This window comes from Marmota marmota, unplaced genomic scaffold (genome assembly GCF_001458135.2).
Source record: "Marmota marmota marmota unplaced genomic scaffold, marMar, whole genome shotgun sequence".
NCBI lineage: Eukaryota > Metazoa > Chordata > Mammalia > Rodentia > Sciuridae > Marmota > Marmota marmota.
In genome coordinates, this window is record NW_026000102.1 from 7,624,565 (window position 1) to 7,648,467 (window position 23,903).

The 23,903-nt window shown below is 52.9% G+C and overlaps 3 protein-coding genes across 16 annotated transcripts in view; 2 read left to right on the forward strand and 1 right to left on the reverse strand.

The window, feature by feature from the left end:
- Pex10 (peroxisomal biogenesis factor 10) lies at positions 1-7,212 on the forward strand. 5 transcript variants are annotated; one of them, XM_048783799.1, is made up of 6 exons: positions 1-141; positions 337-417; positions 2,049-2,455; positions 4,073-4,248; positions 4,330-4,465; positions 5,400-7,212. In XM_048783799.1, the coding sequence occupies exons 3-6, from the start codon at positions 2,135-2,137 to the stop codon at positions 5,466-5,468; spliced, it is 702 nt and encodes a 233-aa protein (XP_048639756.1). In that variant the 5' UTR covers positions 1-141; positions 337-417; positions 2,049-2,134; the 3' UTR covers positions 5,469-7,212. The 5 variants fall into 5 exon arrangements, with proteins under 5 accessions (XP_048639756.1, XP_048639755.1, XP_048639757.1 ...); XM_048783798.1 differs by having other exon boundaries at positions 7-249; XM_048783800.1 differs by having other exon boundaries at positions 7-417; positions 4,015-4,248; positions 6,290-7,212.
- A 707-nt stretch (positions 7,213-7,919) lies between these two features.
- Rer1 (retention in endoplasmic reticulum sorting receptor 1) lies at positions 7,920-20,192 on the reverse strand. Of its 4 annotated transcripts, none has more exons than XM_015501490.2 (7): positions 20,038-20,192; positions 16,298-16,385; positions 14,114-14,218; positions 11,627-11,726; positions 10,271-10,349; positions 8,641-8,776; positions 7,920-8,102 (listed from the first exon to the last, which is right to left on the reverse strand). In XM_015501490.2, the coding sequence occupies exons 2-7, from the start codon at positions 16,376-16,378 to the stop codon at positions 8,013-8,015; spliced, it is 591 nt and encodes a 196-aa protein (XP_015356976.1). In that variant the 5' UTR covers positions 16,379-16,385; positions 20,038-20,192; the 3' UTR covers positions 7,920-8,012. The 4 variants fall into 4 exon arrangements, with proteins under 4 accessions (XP_015356976.1, XP_015356979.1, XP_015356977.1 ...); XM_015501493.2 differs by having other exon boundaries at positions 20,122-20,182; XM_015501491.2 differs by lacking the exon at positions 20,038-20,192 and adding an exon at positions 19,672-19,925.
- A 125-nt stretch (positions 20,193-20,317) lies between these two features.
- Morn1 (MORN repeat containing 1) overlaps positions 20,318-23,903 on the forward strand; it is a 49,761-nt gene continuing 46,175 nt past the window's right edge. For 6 of the 7 annotated variants that reach the window (XM_015501496.2, XM_048783793.1, XM_048783796.1 and 3 more), the window contains exons 1-4: positions 20,318-20,527; positions 21,414-21,485; positions 22,771-22,869; positions 23,679-23,789. In XM_015501496.2, the coding sequence (XP_015356982.1) occupies positions 20,452-20,527; positions 21,414-21,485; positions 22,771-22,869; positions 23,679-23,789 (358 nt within the window). In that variant the 5' untranslated portion in view covers positions 20,318-20,451. The remainder of the gene's footprint in view (positions 20,528-21,413; positions 21,486-22,770; positions 22,870-23,678; positions 23,790-23,903) is intronic. The other variant, XM_048783792.1, reaches the window with a different exon arrangement.

Below are 23,903 nucleotides of genomic sequence, written 5' to 3' on the forward strand. Positions count from 1 at the left end.
ATCGCTCGGCCAGGCAGCTGGAGAGCCAGGCGTGACGCCGGGCAGGCGGCCTCCAGCCTGTGCCCAGCACTGCCTAGACTGGGCCTTGGGGCGGCGGGCCCTGGAGCGGGAGACAGCTGCAGCGGGTTCTTCTCAGGAGGGGTCTGTGCCGCAGGCCCAGGCAGGAGGAGGAAGAGCCAAGGGAGGCCAGGAGAGAGAAGGGTGGTTGAGGGCTTTCTCAGCTTGCCGGCAGGGGAGGAACTTGATCTGGTACTGAGCACCTGGGGAAGTTTGTTGGCCCTCACCCTTAAAGGACCCCACCACTTCCCCAGGAATGATGTGTTTTTCTCTTCTCAGGTGCAAAGAAGTGGTTGGAGTGGAGAAAAGAGATCGAGCTGCTCTCAGACATAGCCTACTTTGGCCTCACCACACTTGCAGGTACCACCCTCAGCAGGCCTTTGGCATTGAGGGATCCACAACCCACCCAAGTCAAAGGATGGGGATGGGATGGGGGGCTTCCAGGCAGAGTGAGAAGCTCCTGAAACTAGCCCACATGCAGCCCCAGGAAGGAAGGGACCACAGACCAGAGGAGGAGCTGCCCGGGACTCCCCAGAGCCCAGGGCTCAACCCCCAGCCAGGGGCCTTGCCCTCCATCATATTTGTCCCTGGAGACCTTCTTCCAGGACTTTGCCCAGGGTGGTGTTTTTTTCAGTGGCTACCTTGGTGACAGAAGTGGGTCACAGTGGTCACCCGAGTCCCAGGGGTGCTAGCAGTAATCTCTGATGGGGGAGTGAGAAGGTCAAGCCAGTTGTAAAGAAGGGGGCCACCCAGGGGTGTCCTGCCACCCTGGAATGCTCTGGTTGCTGATAAACACCACATAACTGCATTGTGTAGTAGTGTGGGAGGTGATGAGCTCTTTAGGGGAAAGGGCGGTTTTGAGAAAGAGCATTTCCCAGGGCCAAGAAGACCCTGATAAGGAGGCCTCCTTAGAAGGCTGGGGGTGCCCCTGAGAGACAGTTGTTTTGTGATCTTTTAGCTTTTCCTCTGAAAGGTGGGGGTGTTGCAAGGACATGGGAAGGGAGAGGTCAGGCAGAGGTAGAAGCAGGGAGACACATGGGAAGAGATGTCAAGGATGCACTATGGGCTTGACCTCAAGAATAGGAGGGCCAGCATGGTTTTCCATGGAGACAGGGGGTGGGGAGCAGGCTTTCCCAGGTGGTCTGGAAGCTCCCTGTTGGTTAGCAGTGAATTGGGGATGATATCTGCTAGGCAAGTGACCTGGAAGCCGGGTATTGGGGAGTGAGCCAGGTCTGGGTTTGCACTGGAGTGTGTGGGAGGTAGGGAGCAACAAGACTGAGTCCTGCCGCATGGGCAGGGAGTAGAGGGGCAGCAGGGGAGAAAAGGGGAACAAGCACAGGCTCTGAACCTGGGGGAACAGGGAGCACAGGTGTGTTAGCTTTCCACTGCTGCAACAAAAGCAGAAACGTCTAACTTGAAAGGAAAGGTTTATTTTGGCTCACTTGGCCCCGTTGCTTTGGGCCTCTGGCCAGGCAGAGCACCGTGGTGGAGAGCATGTAAAAGAGCAGAGCTGTTTGACTTGTAGCCGCCAGGAAGCAGAGCAGAGAACAGAGGAATAGGTCAAGGAATATCCTTAGTGACCTGCCTCCTCCAGCTAGGCCCCAGCTCCTAGTAGCCCACTCAACTATAAACTTACCAGTGGGTTAGTGCCTCAGTTGCTTCCCAAAAGCCCTATCACTACACTGGGGACCAAACCTTCAACATATAAGTCTGGGGGACTTTCCAGATCCCAATCATAACAGGCCAGATCCCAGGAGCTGAGGGCAGCCTGAGTGGCAGGTTGTGTCCCTGAGGTCACAAGGAGGCTATGGTGGGTTTTGCAATGGGAGGTCATGTTGGCCATGCCCAGGGTTCAGGGAGACATCCTGAAGGGGATGAGTTAAAGGGTAACAGGTGGGACTATGGACTGATGCTCAGGTACAGAAGCTGAGGACAGGCTGACCACAGGAGCCTGTCCCTGCATCAGTGCACACCTGTCCTTGTCCTTCTAGGCTACCAGACCCTTGGGGAGGAGTATGTGGGCATCATCCAGGTGGACCCATCCCAGCGGCATGTGCCCTCCAGGCTCCGCCGTTGTATGCTGGTCACATTTCATGCAGTCTTGCCCTACCTGCTGGACAAGGCCCTGCTGCCCCTGGAGCAGGAGATGCAGGCTGAAGGTGACAGCATGCGGCCCTCACAGGGTAGCCTGGTGCCCAGTGGGCGTGGCCGGTCAGGGACACGACGATGGGTTCGTCGCCACATGGCTACCCTGACTGAGCAACAGAGGAGGACACTTCAGCGGGCCACCTTCATCCTTAGACAGGGCCTCGCCTGCCTCCATCGCCTCCACATAGCCTGGTTTTACATCCACGGCATCTTCTACCACCTGGCCAAGAGGCTCACAGGGATCACTTATGTAAGTAGAAGAGCCAAGGGCCCTACCTGGACACCTAGACCACTGCTGCAGGGTCTGTGCTAGTGGTCTATGTGATAATGTCATCAGTCAAGTGCTGCAGTCTGAGGTGGGAACAAGACCTCTACTTGGAAAACCAGTTTTTATTCAGTTACATTTTGCTGAAAGACCTGGGGAGGTCCAACTTCCATGAACTCCGAGGGTAGGGCAAGTCTTTTTTTCCTGTGCAGGGCTGCCAGGAGGTGGGGATAGGTCACTAAACACAGAGACCTTGGGGCAGATCTGCAGCACAGGTCTAGACTGCGGCTGTGTACATTTTATTGCTTTGGGGAGGGAGCAAGTGGTCCCAGTCAGTGCCGAGTGCAGGCTCCAGCCCAGTTCCCAGGGCCCCACTCACACTGTTTTGCAGTCCTGGCACAGGGGCAGTGTCTTGGGTCTTGGTCCAGGGATGTTTCTCCAACAGTTGATCATGTAGACAGCACCTCTGCCAGGCCTCCCTCATCTGCATTTACTGACCCATCTGCTGCTCCTGACAGCCACCCCAACTCTTCCTGTCCTGGCTCTCTACTGGTACCCATGGAGCATCTCTCTGCCCCCAGCCTTGGTGCCCTCCTCCTGGGCTACAATGCTGCCTGAGTTTTCAGAAGGGAGGTCATGTTGGCCATGCCCAGGGTTCAGGGTGACATCCTGAAGGGGATGAGTTAAAGGGTGACAGGTGGGACTGGTGGACTGGTCTTGGTCCAGGGAGGAATAGTAGGACCCCAGTACTCTCTTTGGCCACTGCACTGCTGCCTTGAGCCCCTCCCAGGTCCCTCTCAATCTTGCCTGCCCCACCCCACATATAAGCAGGTCACCAGGATCAGTTGCAGAGTTGTGGTGGGGTCTCAATGTTCAGTGCACCCAGACCTGAAGGTATGTAGTAGGTCCTCACGCCTTGCAGGATCTGGGTAGTTTGCTGAGTGGCTGTTCTCCCTCCTCCAGGGCCACTGTTGGCCAGGCACCGGGCAGGCATGGGGCTCCTCTCCACAAGGGCAGCGGGGCCAGATTGGCCTTGGGGTCTGCCACCTCTATATGTGCTCCCACTCTGGCCCAAGATGCCTATCTGGCTGAACTGACTGTCTCCACTTTGGAGCAATGGGCTTTTTCTTCAGTAACATGAAGTTACATTACTAGGTACAGGAGAGATTGGGAGTGTGTGTAGGGTCAGAGAGCCATATACCTTGCTAAAATAGGGACGTGTCTGTCCCTGTAACAATGCAGCTGGTGAGGAATGTCCACATGTCCGGCTCCATGTCCCCTCAGCTTCTCTTTGGCCCTTTTCCAGTTAGTCCCTTTTCTCCCCAAAAGGCAGTTACTGGATGACCGCAGAATCTTCACCCACTCCCCTGTCCTGTCCAGCCTCATTCTCACCCCAATTATGCTGAGGATGGCCAGCAGTCAGTCTCCAGCCTAGGGCCTCTTCCTGAGTCTCCCCAAACCCACCCCCAGGCCTGGTCTCATTCTTTGGGCACTGCCAGCACCCTGGGAGACCTGGGCCTGACAGAACAGGGGCTCTCTCGCAGATTTGGAGCCAGGTCCCCTTCAGGGTGCTGATGGCTCTGGGGCCACCTACCTTGACAGCTGCGGATCCACCACCTGTCAGGAGAGGACCCACGGGCTCGCGCAAGCTACCGGCTGCTGGGGCTTGTCTCCCTGCTGCACCTGGCACTCTCCGTGGGGCTGCAGCTGTACGGCTTCAGGCAGAGGCGGAGAGCCAGGAAGGAGTGGAGGCTGCACCGCAATCTGTCCCACCGCAGGTGCGCAAGGGCTATTGGGGTGCTTGGGCATACTGCAAGAACTGGACAGCACTCTGACCTTGACTGCCCTGCCCTCCCCAGGAGCTCCCTGGAAGACAGAGCCATTTCCCGCGCACCACTGTGCACCCTGTGCCTGGAGGAGCGCAGGCATGCGACAGCCACTCCCTGTGGCCACCTTTTCTGCTGGGAGTGCATCACTGAGTGGTGCAGCACCAAGGTGTGTGGCCAGCCCGAGCCCTTCTAAACGTCCCTCTGTCTGGGGTGGAGGGTGGCCTCTTCTAAAAGTGCCCAGGTCAGTTAGGTGTGGAGCCGTGTTTAGGTAGAAGTCCATGTGTTCACCTGCCCAGTCTTGGCTGAGACCTTGGGCAGAAGGCATGTGGTGAGCACAAGGCCCAGACCATACTGCCCTCACCCTGCCCTGCCAGGCTGCACGCACCATCCTTGTGCCCACACTGGACTCCACTTCTAGCAGGACAGGTGCCGAGTGGCAAAGTGCACATGCTGCATCCCCTAGGCAGCTGGGCACTTCCCTTGCCGGGAGGGACTACAGAGTGGCTCTAGCCAGAGAGCTCTTAGGGAGGGCGCCCTGGACATCATGGAGCAGGACAAGGACAGGAGAACTCATTCTTCTGGAAACACGCCCAAGAGACTCAGTAATGCCAGTGGGATGGGCGTTTCTGAGAGCCCAGTGTACCCTGTGGAACTCTTGCACAGCAGTGCAGAGGGAGCCCTGTCCCAGCGGGTAGGACCAGGGTGCATCCAGAATGGGATCTGGTGGGAAGACCTAAAAGAAAGGGTTCAGAGCAGTTCATGTGGCCCAACATCTGTCTTCCTGACGAAGCCTGAAGCCCTCCACAGCTGCCTGCCCAAGCACTGCTGGGCAGATACAGTGAAGCTCGGGCAGCAGAATAAGCCCAACAGGAAGGTCCCCAGCACCAGTGGTCCATAGGTGCTGAGGGTGAATGAGGAGCCCCTTGTGTGGTACCCTGAGTGTCCAGGGGCACAGCTGCTGTGGGCCAGAACTGACCATGCCTAGCACCACCACCCTGTCAGAACTGGGGAAGGCTGTTCCATGGTCCTGAGCTGCAGATCATGGGTTCAGCAGGAAGGGTCAGCCCGTGTGTTGTCAGTGACCCTGCCATCCCCCACAGGCGCAGTGTCCCCTCTGCAGGGAGAAGTTCCCTCCCCAGAAACTGGTCTACCTGAGGCACTACCGCTGACTGTCACCAAACACCCCGGAAAGTGGATGGAGGAACCTCAAGAAGCTTATTCTCGAGATTCACTTAGTTGTACAGAAATCATAGAACCCTTTGCACTGTGTTGCCACATAAAGCTATGACTCCCACCACCAGGCTAGAGGACAAAAAGCTGGTGCTGACGAGGATGACCAGCCTGGCACTATAAGGGCTGCTTTGGCAGGTGGCTGTGGCCCACCAAGGGAGGAGCCAAAGCCCCAGGTTTGGCTCAGCTGAGGGCTTCTTCAGAGGTCCCTCGTTTGGACAAGGTCTCAGGATTCCCTCCCTCCCCAGCCACACAGTTGAGAACTAATTTCAAAAGTTGTCCAGAAAGAATTTTATTCACTCTGTTGAGCAGAGGACTCTCAGGAGGTAGGAGCTGAGCATCAAATGGGGAGGGGGCAGTGTGCTCCAGCTGGGTGGTCACAGAGGCCCCCAGCATCCAGGCCAGGTAAGCCCATCTATAGGACTGGGTGTCAAGACCACACAGTAACCAAAGGTCAGTACCTCTGACTAAATATTTGGCACATATTTTTAATTCATGGCGTTTCCCATTTTTGGCTTTAGCACATATGGGAAGGGGTCTCCCCAACTGCAGGGGCAGAGCCAGCTTGAGTGAAATTTCCTGTTGTTTTCTTCACATCTTAACTTGCTTCTGCTCTTAGGCTCCTCTGGGGAGCCTAGGTGAGCCAGTGCCCTCCCCCAAAGGCCCAGGTGGGCAAGCACGCTGCTTACCCAAGGTCATGCTGTGGCAGCCCCCTCAGCGTGTCCCCAGCCTGCTTCCTGCCTCTATTTGATATTTCCAGGTTTTCAAACTTAACTGGTGCCAGAGATAACTTGCAACTTTTAAGAAACTAATTCCACAGAAATGTTGGTCCATGGAGAACAAAGGATTGACCTGGAAGAATCTCATAAAATGTGTGGAGCTGCCCCTGGCAGGACCTCTGGGTTGTGTGGAATGTGGGGCTGAGGCCAGCCAGCAACACTGGCTTTGCTGTGCAGCTGTTCCTAGTGAGCAGGGCCAGCGAACAGCAACAGGCAACTGCCTGCCCTAGGCTGGGAGGAGCTCTGGGGATGGCTCCAGGGCTGTTGGGCAGCAGAAGCCTCCACAGCCCCTGCAGGGAGCCTGGAGCACAGCTCTGCACAACCATGCTCAGCCCTGGACAGATGCACACTGAGTTCCCATCACAGGCAGAGTTTGACAATCCCAGGTGCTGCCTGTACTGCCAGCTACTAGGGAGGCTGAGGCAAGAGGAAAGTCTGACGTCAGCCTTGGCAACTTAGACTGTGCGGCAGAGAGAAAAAAAAATTTACAGGGATCTTGGAGGGTGTGGCTCAGGTACATCACTTGCTTAACAAGGCTCATGGCCCTGGGTTCAATCCCCAGAACCACACACACATACAAAAAGTGAACTTTCAGGTACACAGAAGGACTTATATATGACCTCTCAGAGGAGCTCAACTTGAGATCAGAAGTCAACAAAAGACGTCCAGACCATTGGCTCAGTGTCTGAAACCCTGTGTGTGCATGGGAAGCCCTGCTGCCAAGGCACCAGAGGGCCAGAGCACTTGTGCCCCCTGCAGGGGTGTCTCTTGGCTATTGTCAAAGACTGTTCCCCTCCCGGGGCAGCTGAGAGCAAGCTGGGCCTTGGTGCAAGGACTAGTGCTTTAGGTATAGACTATGCAAGCAAAGGACACTGTCTTTAATAAAACTGGAATTAAAAAGTCACTTAGTAAAATGTTTAAGAGTATTTTTTTTTATCATATTAAAAAAGTTGACATGCGGTAGGTTCTATTTCCCTTGTAGAAAATGAAAAGCTGTTATGTTAAACTCACAAACCTGGCCTGCTCTGACCAGTTTTGGTGTTTCCTTACAGGGGCTGAAAACATTTAGTCAAAAGCAAAACAAACTCTTCATACGTATCAAAGAAATGTGTCAAAATAATCTCAAACAATTAAAATATAATATGTTTATAATTCCAGGCCCTCAGAAGCAATCATGGTAGTTAAGAACAAAGTTTTGAGTCATCGTGATAGAGGCCAGCTTGAAAACACCTCCAGTGAGGTGAGGTTTGGAAACTGGCATGAGAACCCCAGAGTTACTTGAAATCAATCACCTGTGCAGCATTACGTTCTCTGGCACGCAGGAATCGGGTTGGCATGGTCCCTCCGGTCTCACCGTGGCTGGGAAACAGCCCCACGCAGAGCAGCCAGCTCCTCTTGTAGCCTCTCTCCTGTCCTCCCTCCCACCCCTTGCTCCTGCGGCTGCTGCCCGCCTGGCCTCTTGAGCCTGCGGTTAATACAATGCTGTCCTTTGAAACATGTGGACACCACTGAAATAGAAATCAATGCAATCTGGTTTAAATGCCAGTTTCTTCAAGAACCTGTATTTCAGTTACAAATCATTGAGGCTCCTTTTTAAAAAGAAAATTCAAATCCCTTGTAATCAACTACTTTATGTGAAGAAAAAGGCATTGTTACAATGGCTCAAAACCGTCTTGAACACGTGTGCCAGATTCAGTCCAGCTTCTAACTAGCAAACGTCTTGCCCACGTCCTCCTTCCCTTTGTATCTCCTCTTTCCATGTGTGAATGGTATGTACCGGTATTTAATCATGTGCTGGGAAAACAAACACAAACAAGCTTGAGTTACTTCACAACTGTCCCCCGAGGGGCCACACTTCCCCTAATCTCAACAGCCAAAGGTGCCCCTCAGTCTTCTCTACAAGTCACAAGTCATGAAAACTGCCAAAGCCCAGCTGACCTGTCCGAGCCGTACCTGAAATCCCGACTTTCAGGGAATGTTTGGTGAGCCCTGTGTGGGAGGGGAGGGGGTGGCAACACCACCCCGCCTGCAGAGCCCTGAGTTTTAAATTACGAAGAGCCACTGAGACCCTGCAGGCCCAGGAATGACCTGGCACAACCTGGCACTTTCTCCCCAGCTCCCAGCCAGCTGCCCAAGGGCCCGCTGGTTCCCACGTGGAGATCTGCAGATTTGTGCACACTGCCTCCACGATGGGGAGCACGGGGTCCTCACCATGCACTAGGCAGTGCTGGCCACTCCTAGCAGGCCCTACCTCCTGCTGCACAGCAGAGACCTGGGCACAGCTCTCCCAGGGCAGTGACAGGACAGAGCACAGCAGCACTGAAGTCTTTACCTTTATTTGCCTCTTCATTGTGATACAGAAAAGCATGATGAAGTACATCACCAGGATCGGCCAGAACACCGGGACATTGAAAGCCTCGAAGAAGGTGCAGACCATTGCCACCAGGATGCCCTTCGTGGCCGCATGCCTTGACATGAGGAAAGAAGTTAGCAGTGCTACCTGTGGCCAGAATCTGGCAACTGCCAGCCCCCTCTAGCCTCCAGTTTTCCCTGTCTTCACCCACAAATGAGCACCACGGGGAGTGGAGCCTGCGTGGCAACCTGTGGCACTGTGTGAATTAACTGTGTGTGCACACTACCCTGAGCCTTAACCGCGTCATCCTTTCAGTCCCTCAAGCTGAAAAAGCCTTAAACCTACACAAAGTACAACATGCCAAGCTGAAGCCGATGCACCTGTGTGCTGCCCAGGCCTACTGTCTGATTCCAAGGTCCCAGCATGTGATGCCCTCACTTCCAACAGATTCCACACTCCCTGCTTCCAGGGCCCATGATCCCCGGCCCTGCACTCCCTCTCCCCAACTGCCCCACACTCCAGTACCTCACACTGTGTCCCATGCCCAGTGCCAGGGCTGCAGGATTAGTGCCTGTAGCTGGAGGAACCCAGTTGGTTCAATTTAGTGACCCAACAAAGACTTCAGTTCCTCCTGGGTCCCAGAACAGGGGTCCCAGAAACAGGACAGAGGGCGAGTCACAGAGCTTCCGACCCTCTGGCAAAGGGGTATATGAGGAGCTGGGTCCAACCACATGTCCCTGCATCACACTCCTCCTTGCCTCCTTCTAGCTACATGGGACCTAGTGTACACAGGGACCAGCCCCTGAGGGTAGGCCCAGACCCATCACCAACATGGTCACCCCTCTCAGGAACTAGGCAGGGGCTGGGGCTCAGTGACAGAGCGCTTGCCTAGCACATGTGAGGCACTGGGTTCTATCCTTAGCACCACATAAAAACAAATAAGATAAAGGCATTCTGTCGATCTATAACTACAAAATAAATTTAAAAAAAAAAAGAATTAGGGAGAAAATTAGTCCAACTCTACTGGCCATGGGAGGCCATAGGGCCCAGAGGTCAGCTGCCTTGGCCTGCCGTTCTGAGGCTCAAGCATGCAAGAGAGCAGCTCCCTACCTCTCAGAACAAGCCTCATGCCTGCCAGCTCCAGACATCACAAGGTGGCAGTCTGCCCCACACCCACCCAGCCAACACATTTTGGGTGAATGAACATTGCAAAAAAATGAAGCACACCAAACCCACTCCTTTAAGAAGTCTTAACTGGTGGCTGACTAGAACAAACTGACTCTTCTCAGTCTCCTCAGCCACACTCAAGCACAGGCCAGACAGACACCTTTCAGAGTCAGAGGTGCAGTCAAGTGTGGCACAGCACAGGAGGGCATCTATGGGGGACAGTTCACTGCATGTTTCACAGCAGCTAACAGGATCGTGACTGTTCCCAACACAAAGACGTGGCAAATACCTACAGTAATGGACGTGCCAGCTTCCTGATCTGACAGGTACACGTTGTACACATGCACTGACATGCCACACTGTACCCCGTAAGCACACAGTCACCACATGTCAAATACAAATACAGCTTAAAAAGTTTAATAGGAAAAAAAAAATAGCTCACCAAAATTTAAACTCTGGAAGCCTTCGAATGAAGGGGCGAAATTCCTCATTCTGTTTGGTTGGTAAGGAAGGGCCATCATCTGAAAGGCAGATTACCAATCTGAGATATAGCACTTGCCTCTCATCTTTTTATTTCTATCACTACATTCAGAAGCTTTCCCTAAAAGTTTTAATTAGCAGGCCTCACATTCGGAAATAGATTTACATTATTTAGCCAAAGATAAAATGGGGGTCTACTGCCAATTTACAAATCAATTCAATGCTTTAAAAGATTCAATTTAGACTTTCTTTTGAAAGACTTCTACACATTTTGTATGCATAAAAAGAATTCAATTACACACAGATTTTTCATCAATTATATGACATCAAGAAAACAAAGGGACTGGGGATGGAGCTCAGTGGCAGAATGCTTGCCTGGCATGTTCCATCCCTAGTACCACAAAAAAAAAAAAAAAAAAAAAAAAACAAGGAAGAATTACATTTACACAAAACAAGCAGTAAAGAATGCAGGCAGGCTGTGTCCTTGCCCACAAGAAGACTGTGGGACTGCGGTGAGCTGCTGCGGGCCATGCTCTGCTCATCTACCGCACCTCGTTTACAGAGAGAGAAACTGAGGCCCCAGGAAAGGGTCTTCTCTAGTCTCCTTCAGATAGCAATTAAACGGAAGGGGCTGTACTTCCTTTAGTGTTTTCATTAATTATTCTATAAAGAAAAACCACAGACTTCTGATCTCCAACTCAAACCCCACTCTGGAGCACCTCCCACAACAGAGGACCCTGGGGCCCAGGCAGCCAGTGTGCCCTGACAGAATCACACATCGTCTGTGCCCCCAGCCCCTCCCTGGCCCAGGCAGGGCAGGAACAGCAGGAACCTCGCAGACATGACACAAACATGCCAAGCACATTTCACTTTCTCAGAAACCAGGGAGTGCTTGCCACCTCACCCCAGACTGGCCACCAGCAGCCAGGGTCTAGTGGTCTGTGCTGATCCTAGCAGAGAGCCCTGTAAACCTCTGGTCACCTGAGAAGCCAAATGGTAAGTCCTACGGCAGGGCCAGGATGGGCTGCCTATAGAAGGTGGAAACCTAGAGGCAGGCTTAGCGCCTCTTCCATTGGTCCCCTTCTCTGCCAGATAACCCCACATGCCTCAGTCTCCTCATCCATAAAATGGGGGACACGAGTGAACACCCCGACAAGGCTGTATGAAGGCTGAGAGTGCTCATGCTAGCCCGGCTACCACAGGTACGTGCTAGCACCTGGAGCACAGCCCTGCGCGTCCCTGGAGTGCGAGCGGCCTCCCCAGGAAGGCACAGAGGCACCCACTGCCCACACAGCACTGTGGATGGCCTCTGCTTTACCTGAGTCTTCCATTAAGGAAGGGTCCACTTTGGGAGAAAGGAACGCTATGAAAAGATTTAGATGGTAGATTCCCAGGGCGTAGGTCACGATGTACCAACCCTGGAAGAGAAGGAAGCACAGCGTTAGTGAGCAGCCCACGTGAGCAGCCCACCCGCGCAGCCCGAAGTGCTTCACTATGCCTGTGCCCCTTAACCTGGACTAACCTGGAAACAGCAAGAGACGCCAGCTTAAGTGACAATGGAAATGTCCATGGTGACCATTTACCTCAAATTACTCTGTGGGTCTTGAGACTAATATGATGACCCAGGGTCCAGGCAGCAAACTCCTTCAAGTATCCCACTAGATGCACGTGACACCTGCAGCCAAGGGTTCCCAACCAGAAGTGCAACAGAAAAGGAGGCTTTCCTCAAAAATCACAGGCCTGCCGTACACCATGGGGCTGGGGTGTGGCCTGACACCCCAGGGGACGCTGGCCTGCACTCCTGGCCATAAGCCCCGCGGGGAGCAGATTCACATGAGACCCAAGACATAATCTCAGCTGGTAGCAAAGACAAGGTGGCTGGTGCTCCTCTGATGGATAAGTAGTGCCTGCCTGCAGGTTCCCAGGACCAGAACATGAGGACATCTGTTGAGGACGAGGGTTACAGAAATTTCTGAGCCAAGCCTTCCTTAGAGATGCCAAGAACTGAGAACCTATGGCAGGCCCTACGTGCAACACACTGAAGCACCAAGCTCCTCCTGTTGAATACTATAACTGTATTCTCAGTCTTCAAAGCCTGAACTTTTTAGGGCTGGGGATGTGGCTCAAGCGGTAGCGCGCTTGCCTGGCATGCGTGCGGCCCGGGTTCGATCCTCAGCACCACATACAAACAAAGATGTTGTATTTGCCGAAAACTAAAAATATTAAAAAATTCTCTCTCTCTCTCTCTCTAAAAAAAAAAAAAAAACTTTAGAAAAGCCAAATGTCTGAAACTGTAAAGCCTGCACTTTTTCATAAACAAGAGGAAATTTTTCTGCAGAAAAGTTTTAAATCAGACAACTACAAAGTAGATATGAAAAATCCCCTTAATGCAAAGTATAACCACATGTAGGGCCAAGCCTTGAGGGCCACCAGATCAGACACAAATCTGGCTCCGAACAGAGTGGAACTAACCTTTGTGTGCTGCCCCCCCCCGCCCCCGCACCACCACCACACCCCTAACTCAAGGCTGCTGGACCAGTCTTTCCATTAGTGAATGGGCCAAGTTCCAATTTTTTAAAAATCAACACCAATTCCAGACATTCTGTACAGACTGGGTTCTGCTATGATATATAAGAAAAGCCACCACCTTCATACCAATCCAAGTTGGTTCACTCACAGGAATAAACGATGAACGAGAACAAAACTCAAGCTCTAAATTCAATGTTTGTTATCTTTTTTTTTTTTAAACATTTATTTATTAGTTTTAGGTGGGCACAATATCTTTATTTTACATTTATGTGGTGCTGAGGATTGAACCCAGTGCTCGTGCATGCCAGGTGAACACTCTACCACTGAGACACAGCCCCAGCCCTGGTGTTTTGTTTTCTTGGTACTGGAGAATGAACCTAGGCTGCTGCACCACTGAGCCATACCACTAGTCCTTTTTACTTTTTGAGACATGGCCTCATTAAGTTGCTGAGGCTGGCCTCAAGATTAGATCCTCCTGAGTCACTGGGATCACACCCAGCTTATACTTAATTTGAGAATTTCACATAGCTCCAGACACATGGTTGAGTCCAATAAACCTGTCCATTCATGGGCTGACAACCTCCCAAGTCCGAGAAGGTAGCAGGAAGGAAGGTATGCTTTAAATGAGGACATCTCTTCTGGAACTCTGGAGAAAAGGCTTTTAACCTGTACAACCTCCGAGCCTACAAATAAGAAACAGTCTCCTCTCCGGGTGTGCAAGGAGTCCCTGAGGACAGGTGTTCATCAGGAAACAACAAGTGGCTGCACCTGCCCTGGGGGTGTCCACTGGCAGCCCAGGGATGAGCAGACCTGCCTCAGGCTGCCACACCACTCACTCCACAGACCACAGCGAACTCACTCGGCTCTTCGGCCTCATAAAAGGCATCATCAAACAGCTAAAACCTGTAAATGCCCACGTCTTCACCGACAAATGAGGTATCTGCCATAGAACGTTATCTGTGCCTGAGGTTCAGGCGGGGGGGCGGGGGGGGATGACAGGATAAGGGGATGAGAAAGCCCATGATCCAGAGCAGGTCACTCAAGGGCAGAACACAGGCAGAGGTCAAGACTGGCCTGTGCACTGGGAACTCAAGCTACAGAATGAGACAAGCAAGGTGAATCATAAACAATCCTCTTTAAAAATTAAGACAGTCACTGAAATTCTTCGTACATTGGTGCTGAACTGAAAAGTGCTTATTATAGATTGTTTCCTTCTCAATACTGGATCACCAATGTCCCAACCAACACCACATCCGATATAAGAGTCCATACCTACCTGTAGCAGGTAAACTCTAATCATGTAGACAAAGCTCAAGCCCAGTGTCACCACCCACCGCACAGCCGTGTAAGGTGTGGACTTGTCCAGCCAGGACTGATAAATCTAAAGAGACAAGGGTTAAACAGCATTAGGTCCACCCTGGAACTCTCACAACAACTTTGCTACAAAGTGTACTTCTCACTATAGTTGTTTTTATTTTTGGCTATACTGAAAAAGGAACCCAGGTCCTCACACATGCTAGGCCAGTGCTCTGTAACTGAGTTACATCCCCAGCCCTTGTTTCAAATTTTACTTTGAGACAGAGTCTCACTAAATTGGCCTCAAACTTGTGATCCTCCCCAATATATGGGATTACAGGCACATGACATCATACCCAGCTGGAATTAGTTTTAAATTTTCAAAAGAGGGGCTAGGATTGTGGCTCAGCGGTAAAGCGCTCGCCTAGCACGGGCGGAAGCCAGGTTCGATCCTCAGCACCACATAAAAACAAAGGCATTGTGCTGTGTCCATCTACACTAAAAAATAAATATTTTAAAAAAAATTTTTCAAAAGCGTTCATTAAAACAGCAATAAATATACATGTCAGCACAAAGAAGTGACAATTCAAAATTTACAATAATTCCTAAAGTGGTTCACCTCCTCAACAAAAATACTATAAAACAACCAAAATTAGAAGATAGTACTGCGGCATTAGCACAAAGATTTCATTATGGGTGAGACCAATTTCACCCCAATTAAAAGGACATCAACTGAAAAGGAGAAGGCACCCATCTTGAAGTCACCATCCCATACAACAGGTTTCACAACCCAAGTCCTGACCCAAAGCCTGCTCCTCCCATGGGCGTCTCCTAAGGTACTGGAATCTCCCACTGGTCCAGCAACCCCAGGTTGGTCCTGCCTTCACTCACAAGGGGCCAGCCACAGCCTGACCACAGCAGCCAGAGCTCACGTGTGATGTGCACCAAGGCAGCTGTGGATGTTACTAAGGGAGCTCTTCATTTTTCATACACATACACGTTTATTTTAATTTTAAAATTTAAATTGTGAAAATTTTCAAAGAATCATAAAATGAGACCACGCACATTCATCACCCAGATTCATTAATTAAATAGTTTGCCGTATACTACTTTAAAAGTTGATAAATTTGTCAGGAGTGGTGGTACATGCCTGTAATTCCAGCAGCTCAGTAGGCTAAGGCAGGATCTCGAGTTCACTGTCAGCCTCAGCAACTTAGCAAGACCCTAAGCAACTCAATGAGACCCTGTCTCTAAATAAAATACAAAAAAGGCCTGGGAATGTGGCTCAGTGAGTGCCCCTGGGTTCAATCCCCAGTACCAAAAAAAAAAAAAAAAAAAAGTTGGTAAATTTTTTATTGAGTTAAAAGAATCAGCATCAAAAAGTGTTCACTAGGGGCTGGGGATGTGGCTCAAGCGGTAGCGCGCTCGCCTGGCATGCGTGCGACCCGCGTTCAATCCTCAGCACCACATACAAACAACGATGTTGTATCCGCCAAAAACTAAAAAATAAAATATTTAAAAAAAAAAAAAAAAAAAGTGTTCACTGAATTAGACTTCTACACTCAAGTTCAAGCACGAAGTGTTCCAATAGCTCCAACCCCACCACTCCACCAAGCAGCCCAGACAGCCACAGCATGGTGGCCCACATCCACCTAGGCCAGTGCTAAGGACGCAGCACCCAATAGCCATGCGCAGGCCAAGAAGGTGAGGCCTGCAGGGAAAACTAGATGTGGGTGGCAGAAGAGGACCAGCAAGAGCAGAGCAAAGGCCACCAGCCATATCTGCAGAGCATTTTTAAAAGTTGCTAAAAAGAAAATTAAAAAGGGCTGGGAGTGTAGCTCAGGGCTAGAGCACCTGCCTCACATGCACAAGGCCCCAGCTCCATCCCCAGCACCACAAAAAAAAACAAAAAAACACATACATGTGGCCAATGTGGCCAAGACCACATGTGGCCCCCAGCCAGCACGTGGACTCTCCTCTACCAGGCCTTTCTGGAAAACATGCAAGAGTTCACAGGAGAGCAGAGCCAGCACAGAGCACAGTGTCAGGTAGGGCAGCTGGTGCTTCGCTCTCCTCAGCAATGCAGCAAACTCACACGCTGAGGAAGTGTCAGGAGCCAGAGCTTCTCTTCCACATATCTACACTGATCTACAAATGCACCAACCTGTCCGAGTCGTGTGAAAAATCTGTACACCACTGATGGCTTCCCATGGACTGAATCTCCAACACTGTCCCCTTCAGACATTCTGTAACTAGAAAAACACAAAATACTATTAAATCAAATAAAAAGCAGTCAAAGATGTGAAAACTTTTGACCAATCTGTCAAGGTTTTCCCATACTCAGTATTTCATCCAAACCACTTCTTTGTGTTTTTACACTGAATTATACGGGACAAAGAAACAAGTAGGTGACAAGCTCTGGTGGAGAAAAGGACAGGGCAAGCTGATGTGCTGAGCAGCACTGGAGAACTGTTTTCTACTGCAAGCACCACAATCTCTCTCCCCAACCCTGCTCTCTCCAGGAGTGCTGTCCACCCTAACCTGTTGAGCTTGGAGTCTCCTGGTGAGTCCACAGGAAGTACCCTCCAGGTACTTCTTCCTCTAGGATCCCCAGCCTCCCGCAAGCACCCTGTCTTCTCTATGGCCTGTCCTGGGTTTATCCTCCATCAACTCAAAGATGTCATCCAGGACTCACAGGTAGCCCATCTATCTGTGTCCCAGTTTCTTATCTGAAAACTGGAAGTAATCCTATCTGCTCATGACTCTTGACATGCTGTTGTGATCCCAGGCAGAATTCACCTGTTGAGAACCCAGGTGCCAAAACCCAGGTCCTCACATTGTCCCACTTAATTCCCACATGGCTGAGAGAAGGGGCATCATTATCCACATTTCACAAAGAAGTCCAAGGTCATGCCACAACTCTGCTCCTGAGCAGGCCTAGAGCCCAGCCTTACACCTGGTTCCTGAGCATGGACTCAGAGGTCCACCACTCTTCAAGAGACACTGCTAAATAACTGGGACCCTCCCACTTTAAAGACAAGGCACTTGTGGGCCCTGAGATAGGGAAGGCAGGGCTCACCCCCCACCCAAATCTGTGGGTGACAACTGCCCAACTCCCTCTGCAACTATCATGACAGTGAAGAGGAGAAACAGATTCCACTGTCAGGCTTAAGTTCCACTTATGTTGAGCAGAAAAGGTCCTCAGCAGACCCCCCTGGCCACTTAGCCAGCCCGTTTCCCATCTGCAAAATGAAGCCCTATTAAGCACCAGACACAATGACAATCTTCATTCCACAGCAAGCCTTAAGGCTACTGTTACTGCTCCCACTCACAGAAGAGAGAACAGGCTCACAAAGGCCAGGGTGCTGTCCCCAGCAATCAGCCATGTGCAATGGGGCTGGAACCAGAACCCACACCTGCCTAAGTCCAAAACCTTCTAACCACATCTTCACTGTGAGCACTGGGAAAACCCTCCTTCTGAAGTGGAAGTCAACAAGCCACCTGATGAGTCCCTAGGTCTTGAGTGGACAGCTTTCTAATCACAACTTAAACACAGGCTTGCAGCTGAATAGGCCACAGTGTCCAGTCTTTAGCATGTAAGCATTTCCAGGACCCAAGAGCACAGTGCCAGAGCTGTCTAAGAAATGCCCTTTAGTCAGGAGAGACTTGTAAACCAAAGAAACACAATTTAACTAAAAGCTCATTATGGCTCCCAAGTCCTCCCGATCCCTTCTGGGAAGAGCATCTTTACACTTCACCAGAGGGGTTCCCAGTTTAAATAAAAGCTACATTACATGCACATCTAGACTGACCACCCTCCTTACACCAAAGCCCAGCCTGCAGAAAGCTACTTCACTCATAGTCTTCATCATGTAGAGCTTTCAAACTTTTCCTCATTTTACTCTAACCAATTGTTTACTGAAAAAACACTTTTGTGTGAATTGAAGTGCCAAAAGTAATATTAGAAACAAAATACCTGGCTATCCCATTAAAGTATGTACTAGAAGCTAACTACTTAAAACTTTTTACTCTACAGGCTGATGTGAGAAACTCACTAAAACATGCATTAGTCACAAACTGATTATCTAACAAACATACATATGAAAATATGACTTTACACCTTTTTTTCCTGTGCTGGGGATGGAGCCAGGGCCCCACACGTGCTAGGCAAGTTCTCTGCCACTGAGCTGCACCTCAGCCATGACTCCACATCTCAACTGAACCTGCTGCCAATGACATGCGAGTGGCACTGTAACATGATCAAGAATGTGAACTTTGAAGTACAACCAGCACTGCACTTCCCAGCAGCAGGACCTGAGTGAGCCACCGAAGAATGTGTGGGGCTGGATCTGCAGGATGGTCACAGCACTTGTGGCACCCTATGCCCAGGCTTCCCAAGGAGCTCGTGGCAGCGCATGGAGAGCCTGCAAGCCTGGCACCATCCGTGTGCCGGCCCCGCAAACACGTCAGACTAGTTCCTGGATTAGGGCAGCCCTCACACCAGCTGTTCTGTCTGCAATTCTCTTCCTTCTGCTCAGTGTAAAGGTCACCTCCTCCTCAGAGAGCCCTGACTGTTGTCCAAACTGACCACCAGTCCCTAATGTTTTTATTTTGTGCAGCAATTGTTTCTGATGCCTTTTAGTTTATTTTTCAATCTCCTCCCACTACAGTGCAAGCTCCTGAGGAGGCCCCTGTCTGGGTCACAGCAGGGCCTTACCACCTGGAAGTGCCCATTACATAAAAGAAAGTCAACCAATTACCTGTTCAATGTAATTGCTTTACACTCAAAGAAAACGAGACAAAAACCATTCCAGGGAGAGACAACTAAGTACCCACCAGAAACTGTAGAGAATGTTCTCCATGTGCCTTGTTCTAGAACCCATTAGTTGGCTAGTTTCTATGATCCATCACTCCTAAACTAGGAACTGCACAGAAAGAAGCCCTCTGCCTAGCCTCTGGAGTCAATTCCTCCTGGACAAGAAATGGTCACTGACTCCAGGCACCATGCAAGCCCCTGTGCTATTCTCTCCCTGGAATACTCTTCTTGTCCCTACTCTTGGTTATTCCAAGGCCGTGTTCCAGGCTGGGCACCTAGATCCCATCTGGCCTTTATACCCCTACCTGCACTCCAGTCACCTGTTAACATCATGACCGTCACTGGCTCAGTCTCAATTACTGAGGACACTTTACTCACTTATGGGAAAATTCCATTTTACCACGAAATGGAAAGTCAACCCAATTAAAACGGAGCAGTGCCAGGACAAATAGCCAGCCTCCCCTCTGAAAAGGAACAAGTGCCACTGAATGTTCTCGGGACGAAGGCAGCCCTCTGGACTCTAAGACCCTGCCTAGGAAGCAAACACTGACTCCATCAGAGGACACCGACGGGCAGTCACCTGCAGGACTCAAGCCCTCACGCTCAGCCCCAACCACTACCACCAAACGCTCCTGGCCGACACAGGGCTTCCCTGAGCCCCTTCAGCACCGTCTTCTGCCTCGGGCGAACAGGTACTGGGGAAGTGGTCACCCGCCACAAACCATCCCAACTCCAACTGTGCGGGCGGCGACAGGCCACTCTGCCCCAGAAGCCCCGCCCAGTGGGGGAAAAGAAGCGGCCGAGGAGGGCAGGACCGCGGCCCGCTCCCGGGGTCGGCCAGTCTCCGCGCGGGTCCCTCCCTGGGGCTCGGTCAGCTCCTCCCGGGACTCGGCCAGTCTCCGCGCGGTCCCTCCTGGGGCTCGGCCAGTCTCCGCGCGACTCCTCCCGGGGTTCGGCCAGTCTCCGCGCGACTCCTCCCGGGGCCCGGCTGACCCTCCCTGGCCCCGCCCGCCCGCAGCCTTGACAGCCCGAGGGAGGCGGAGGCGGCGCCGCCCGGCCGCCCCGCGCCACCAGCCCACCCCCGGCACCTCGCAGCTCCGCTGCGGCCGAGCCGCGGTCTCCCTCACGGCCGCAGAAGGAGGACGGCGGGCAGGACTGCCGCCGGCGCTCACTCGGGCTCCGGGAAGCTGCACGGGAACTTCCGCTCCGTCCTGCGGCGCCGCCTCCGGCCTCCAAGATGGCCGCGGGGCGGGGCCAGGAGCTCCAACCATTTCCGCTTCCGGTGCGGACACCGCGGCCGTTGGCGAGCGGTTCCCTCGGCGGAAGGAGCGGGCTGGCGGAAGTCGCCGCGCTGCACAGGCGCAGTGGCGTCCGCGGGCTCCGGTCCGAATGTTCCGCTCCGGAGATTTCTATAGCCCGGACTGGCCGAGGCCACGCCCCCTAACGACCCGAGGCCAATGGCAGACGGCGTGGCTGGTTGCTAGTGAAGCTCTGGCAGCAAGATGGCGGCGTCCAACGAGAGCAGCCCGGCTTCGCTCCCTCAGCAACGGGATCCTCCCGGGCGGCCTCCACGGAACGGTACGGACTGCGCCGCGTCGGGAGCATACCCCCTCTGCGAGGACGACGCCCAAGAGCCCCGGAGCTCGCGGCTGCCAGGGTCTGAACCCGCTGCCAGCCGCCCAGACACCAGGGTGGCGAAGCTGTGGGCTCGCGGGCGGCGGGGCTGCACCGGTGGGCGCCGCGCAGCCGAGGCCGAGCCGGGCGGGCGCGCAAGGCCCCCCACCTCCCACCCGACGCGGGGCCCTGGAAACGTAGGCCGCGAGATGCAGACTCTAATAGGGGTTGACCCCAAGCCGGGAGAAGCAAGACCAGCTTGAACCCAGAGTCTGCGCGGGTCGTGAGGTGGAAACTGGCCGGAGACCAGCGCACAGCCAGAGCTGGGGGTTCGCCCCTGCCTGGGCGGGCGGCGGGCGCTCCACCCGGAGTTGGGAGTGGGGATGGTGCCCAAAGCTGAATGGACAGAGAGGAGGCTGGCCAGGCCTCCTTAGGTGTAAGTCCGGATTTTGTCCGGACCACTGAAGGTCCCAGAAGGGCCTCTGTGCTCTCACACTGCATCCCTACCTTCCTGCCTTCCCCCGGCTAGCCAGGTCAGTCCTTCCCAACCCCCACCAACACCCCTGAGACATGGGGACTCCCTAGGGCCCGCTTGTTTGGCCCTGGCCCTGCTCTCCATGTCCTGTCTTCTCCACACTAAGGATCCATGGTCGGTCCATAGTAAGCAGGAAGCTGAACCTCACACAGCCTTTCAGCAGTTAACCCAGGCGAAGTGGACAGACTCCTTGAAAGGCCAACAGCGTACAGACACCTCCTCCAGAGCCCAGAGCTGTCCACCTTCAGGTGTCTGCTAATATCACAGTCTTAGTGCCAGGTCGTCACTTATGCTCTTTTTCTTCTCAATGTTCAGGTTATGGTGTCTACGTATACCCAAATTCTTTCTTTCGATATGAAGGAGAATGGAAAGAGGGGAAGATACACGGTAGGAAACCCCACACACAGGTGCAGCCAGCTTCCTGGGGAGTTTGGGGTGGGCCATGGCCCCGTACAAGGATGACCTGGGACATACCAGCAGCCAGTCCCGGGGACCTCTGGCTCATGCTGGTGCTGAGTAAGTCCCTTTCACATTGCTCCGGCTCACAGTACCCTGGTGCTACCCCCATCAGCTGGCAGCCACTGGCAAGGCTGGGAGGAGCAACACGCACCCAGGGAGCCGCTCCCACCCCCACCCTGGCAAGCCTTGGGGCACTTTCAGCAAAGGAAGTGGCAGCTTGGAAGTCTTCCCCAGAGTCTTAGCTACCTGATCTTTTCCAGAGTGAAAACGTGCCTTAAGGTTGTTTCCTGATTATAAAGAGATGACCTACTTTTATAGAGGAATAGAGGAAAGAAAGCCTCAAGTGAAACCCCCTGAAATACCCTACATGCAATAGCAAGTGCTGTGAGTGTTTGGGGTCTGGACTCCCCAGCATCTGCTGTTTGTCGCTGGGTCCCACCTGCCCACGTCCTCCCTGTGTTCCCCTGGAGGCTGGGCTGGCCACATCTGCTGGCTTCTGCTCTTCCATCTCGACATTCAGCTTTTACTTGGTGCTTGCCACACCCAGGGTGTGGAAGCTCCTACCCAGACTGCGTGGGGGGTTGCCCCCAGTCACTCCTGGCCTGCGTCCCTCTGGGAGGGAGATAGGAACATGTGCACTTCTGGGCCTCTGTGGTCCTTCTAGCCAATGCAGAGTGCTGAGGAACACAGCAGAGCACTCCAGTCACTAGATGTTTTGAGAACTGTATTTTTTTTGTGTGTGTGCTGGTGATGAAACCAAGGACCTCGTCCTGCATGCTAGGCAGGTGCTCTGCCACTGTGCTCCACCCAGCCCTCTTTACATTTTTTTTAAATATTTTTAGTCATGGATGGATACAATACCTTTATTTTGTTTATTTAGTTTTTTAATGTGGTGCTGGGGATCGAACCCAGTGCCTCATTCATGGTAGGCGAGCGCCCTGTCATGGAGCCACACCCCAGCCCCACATTTTTATTTTGAGTTGCCCAGGCTGGCCTCAAGCTTGCAGTGCTGCTGCCTCTGGCTCCTGGTGGAGGATTCTGGGGATAAATGTGGAGGACGTGGGTGACTGGCAAAGAGCACACAGTGGACATGTGATGGGGCCAGAGAGATCTGAGGGTTAGGTGTCGCCACCCTTACTCTGAGACGAGGCTGGCGAGTCGGGGCTCGTTGGCAGTGAGGTCCGGGTCCCTGACTTTCCGTGGTCCTCCCCAGGTCATGGGAAGCTGCTGTTTAACGATGGAAGTTACTATGAGGGCGAGTTTGCGGATGGCGAGATCACAGGGCTCGGATGCCGGTACTGGGCCTGGTCAGGTGAGTGCGGAGGAACAGTGTGGCCTCCTTTCCCAGGCGCTCTCAGGCATAGGTTGGTCCCCTGCTTGTGGACACAGGTGTTGTGAGGAAACAAGAGGCCCCAGTTTCCCCAGCTTGGGACAGCAGTGTGACCACAGCATACCAGCGGCAAAGATAGCCTCTGTGCCCAGGCGGAACCTGGTCCAGTGAGGACACCTCAGTCGGGGCTGTGTGCCCACCTTGCCAGACATGAGCTGGAAAGATTCGTCATCACAGAGCCAGTGCTGGTGGCACTGGGCTATTGTCCCCTCTCTGCAAAAGGCTGAGGCAGGAGGCTCACCTGACTTGCACTCAAGAGCTGGAGGCCAGCCTGGCAACATCGGGAGACTGTCAGGAAAAAGATGATCCTGCAGCTGCAGTTTCCTTTTTTGTTAAGGACGTTTCAACCACATTGTGTCCCGGATGGGAACACTGCTCTTGGCTTCCGTGCCCCGTGGCATGGAGCTCCAGGGACCTCAGAGCCCACAGGCAGTGGGTGCGGGGGCTCAAGGGAACTCTTCTCTCAGGCTCTGCTTCCAGTTGTTTTTAGAGGGCCTGGGGACAAGTGTCACCCACACCGTGACCCCAAGTGCCCACAGGGAAGGTCACCTGGAACAGCAGCAGGCCCCAAGGCAGGGAGGACCAGGCCCGGGTCGTCCTGTTTGTCCCCTATGAACCATGTGAGGAGTGAGAGACAGGGATGTCCACTCTGAAATGGCCCCTGCCACCACACTGGTCAGGGGAGAGGACATGCAGGACATGGCACTGACTTCTTCCTGTTGTCTACCCAGGAAACACCTATTCTGGACACTTTATTTTGGGAGAGCCTCAAGGACATGGCGTCATGAAGTATAAAGCCGGAGGCCACTATGAAGGGGAGCTCTCTCATGGCCTGAGGGCAGGTCTGGTGTGCACAGGGTGCTGCGGGGGGGGGGGGGGGGTGCTCAGCAGAAGCCCACGTCTGGCATGGGAGTTCACTCTGGGCTTTAGCAGCTTGGGGGAAAAGGAGGTGGGGG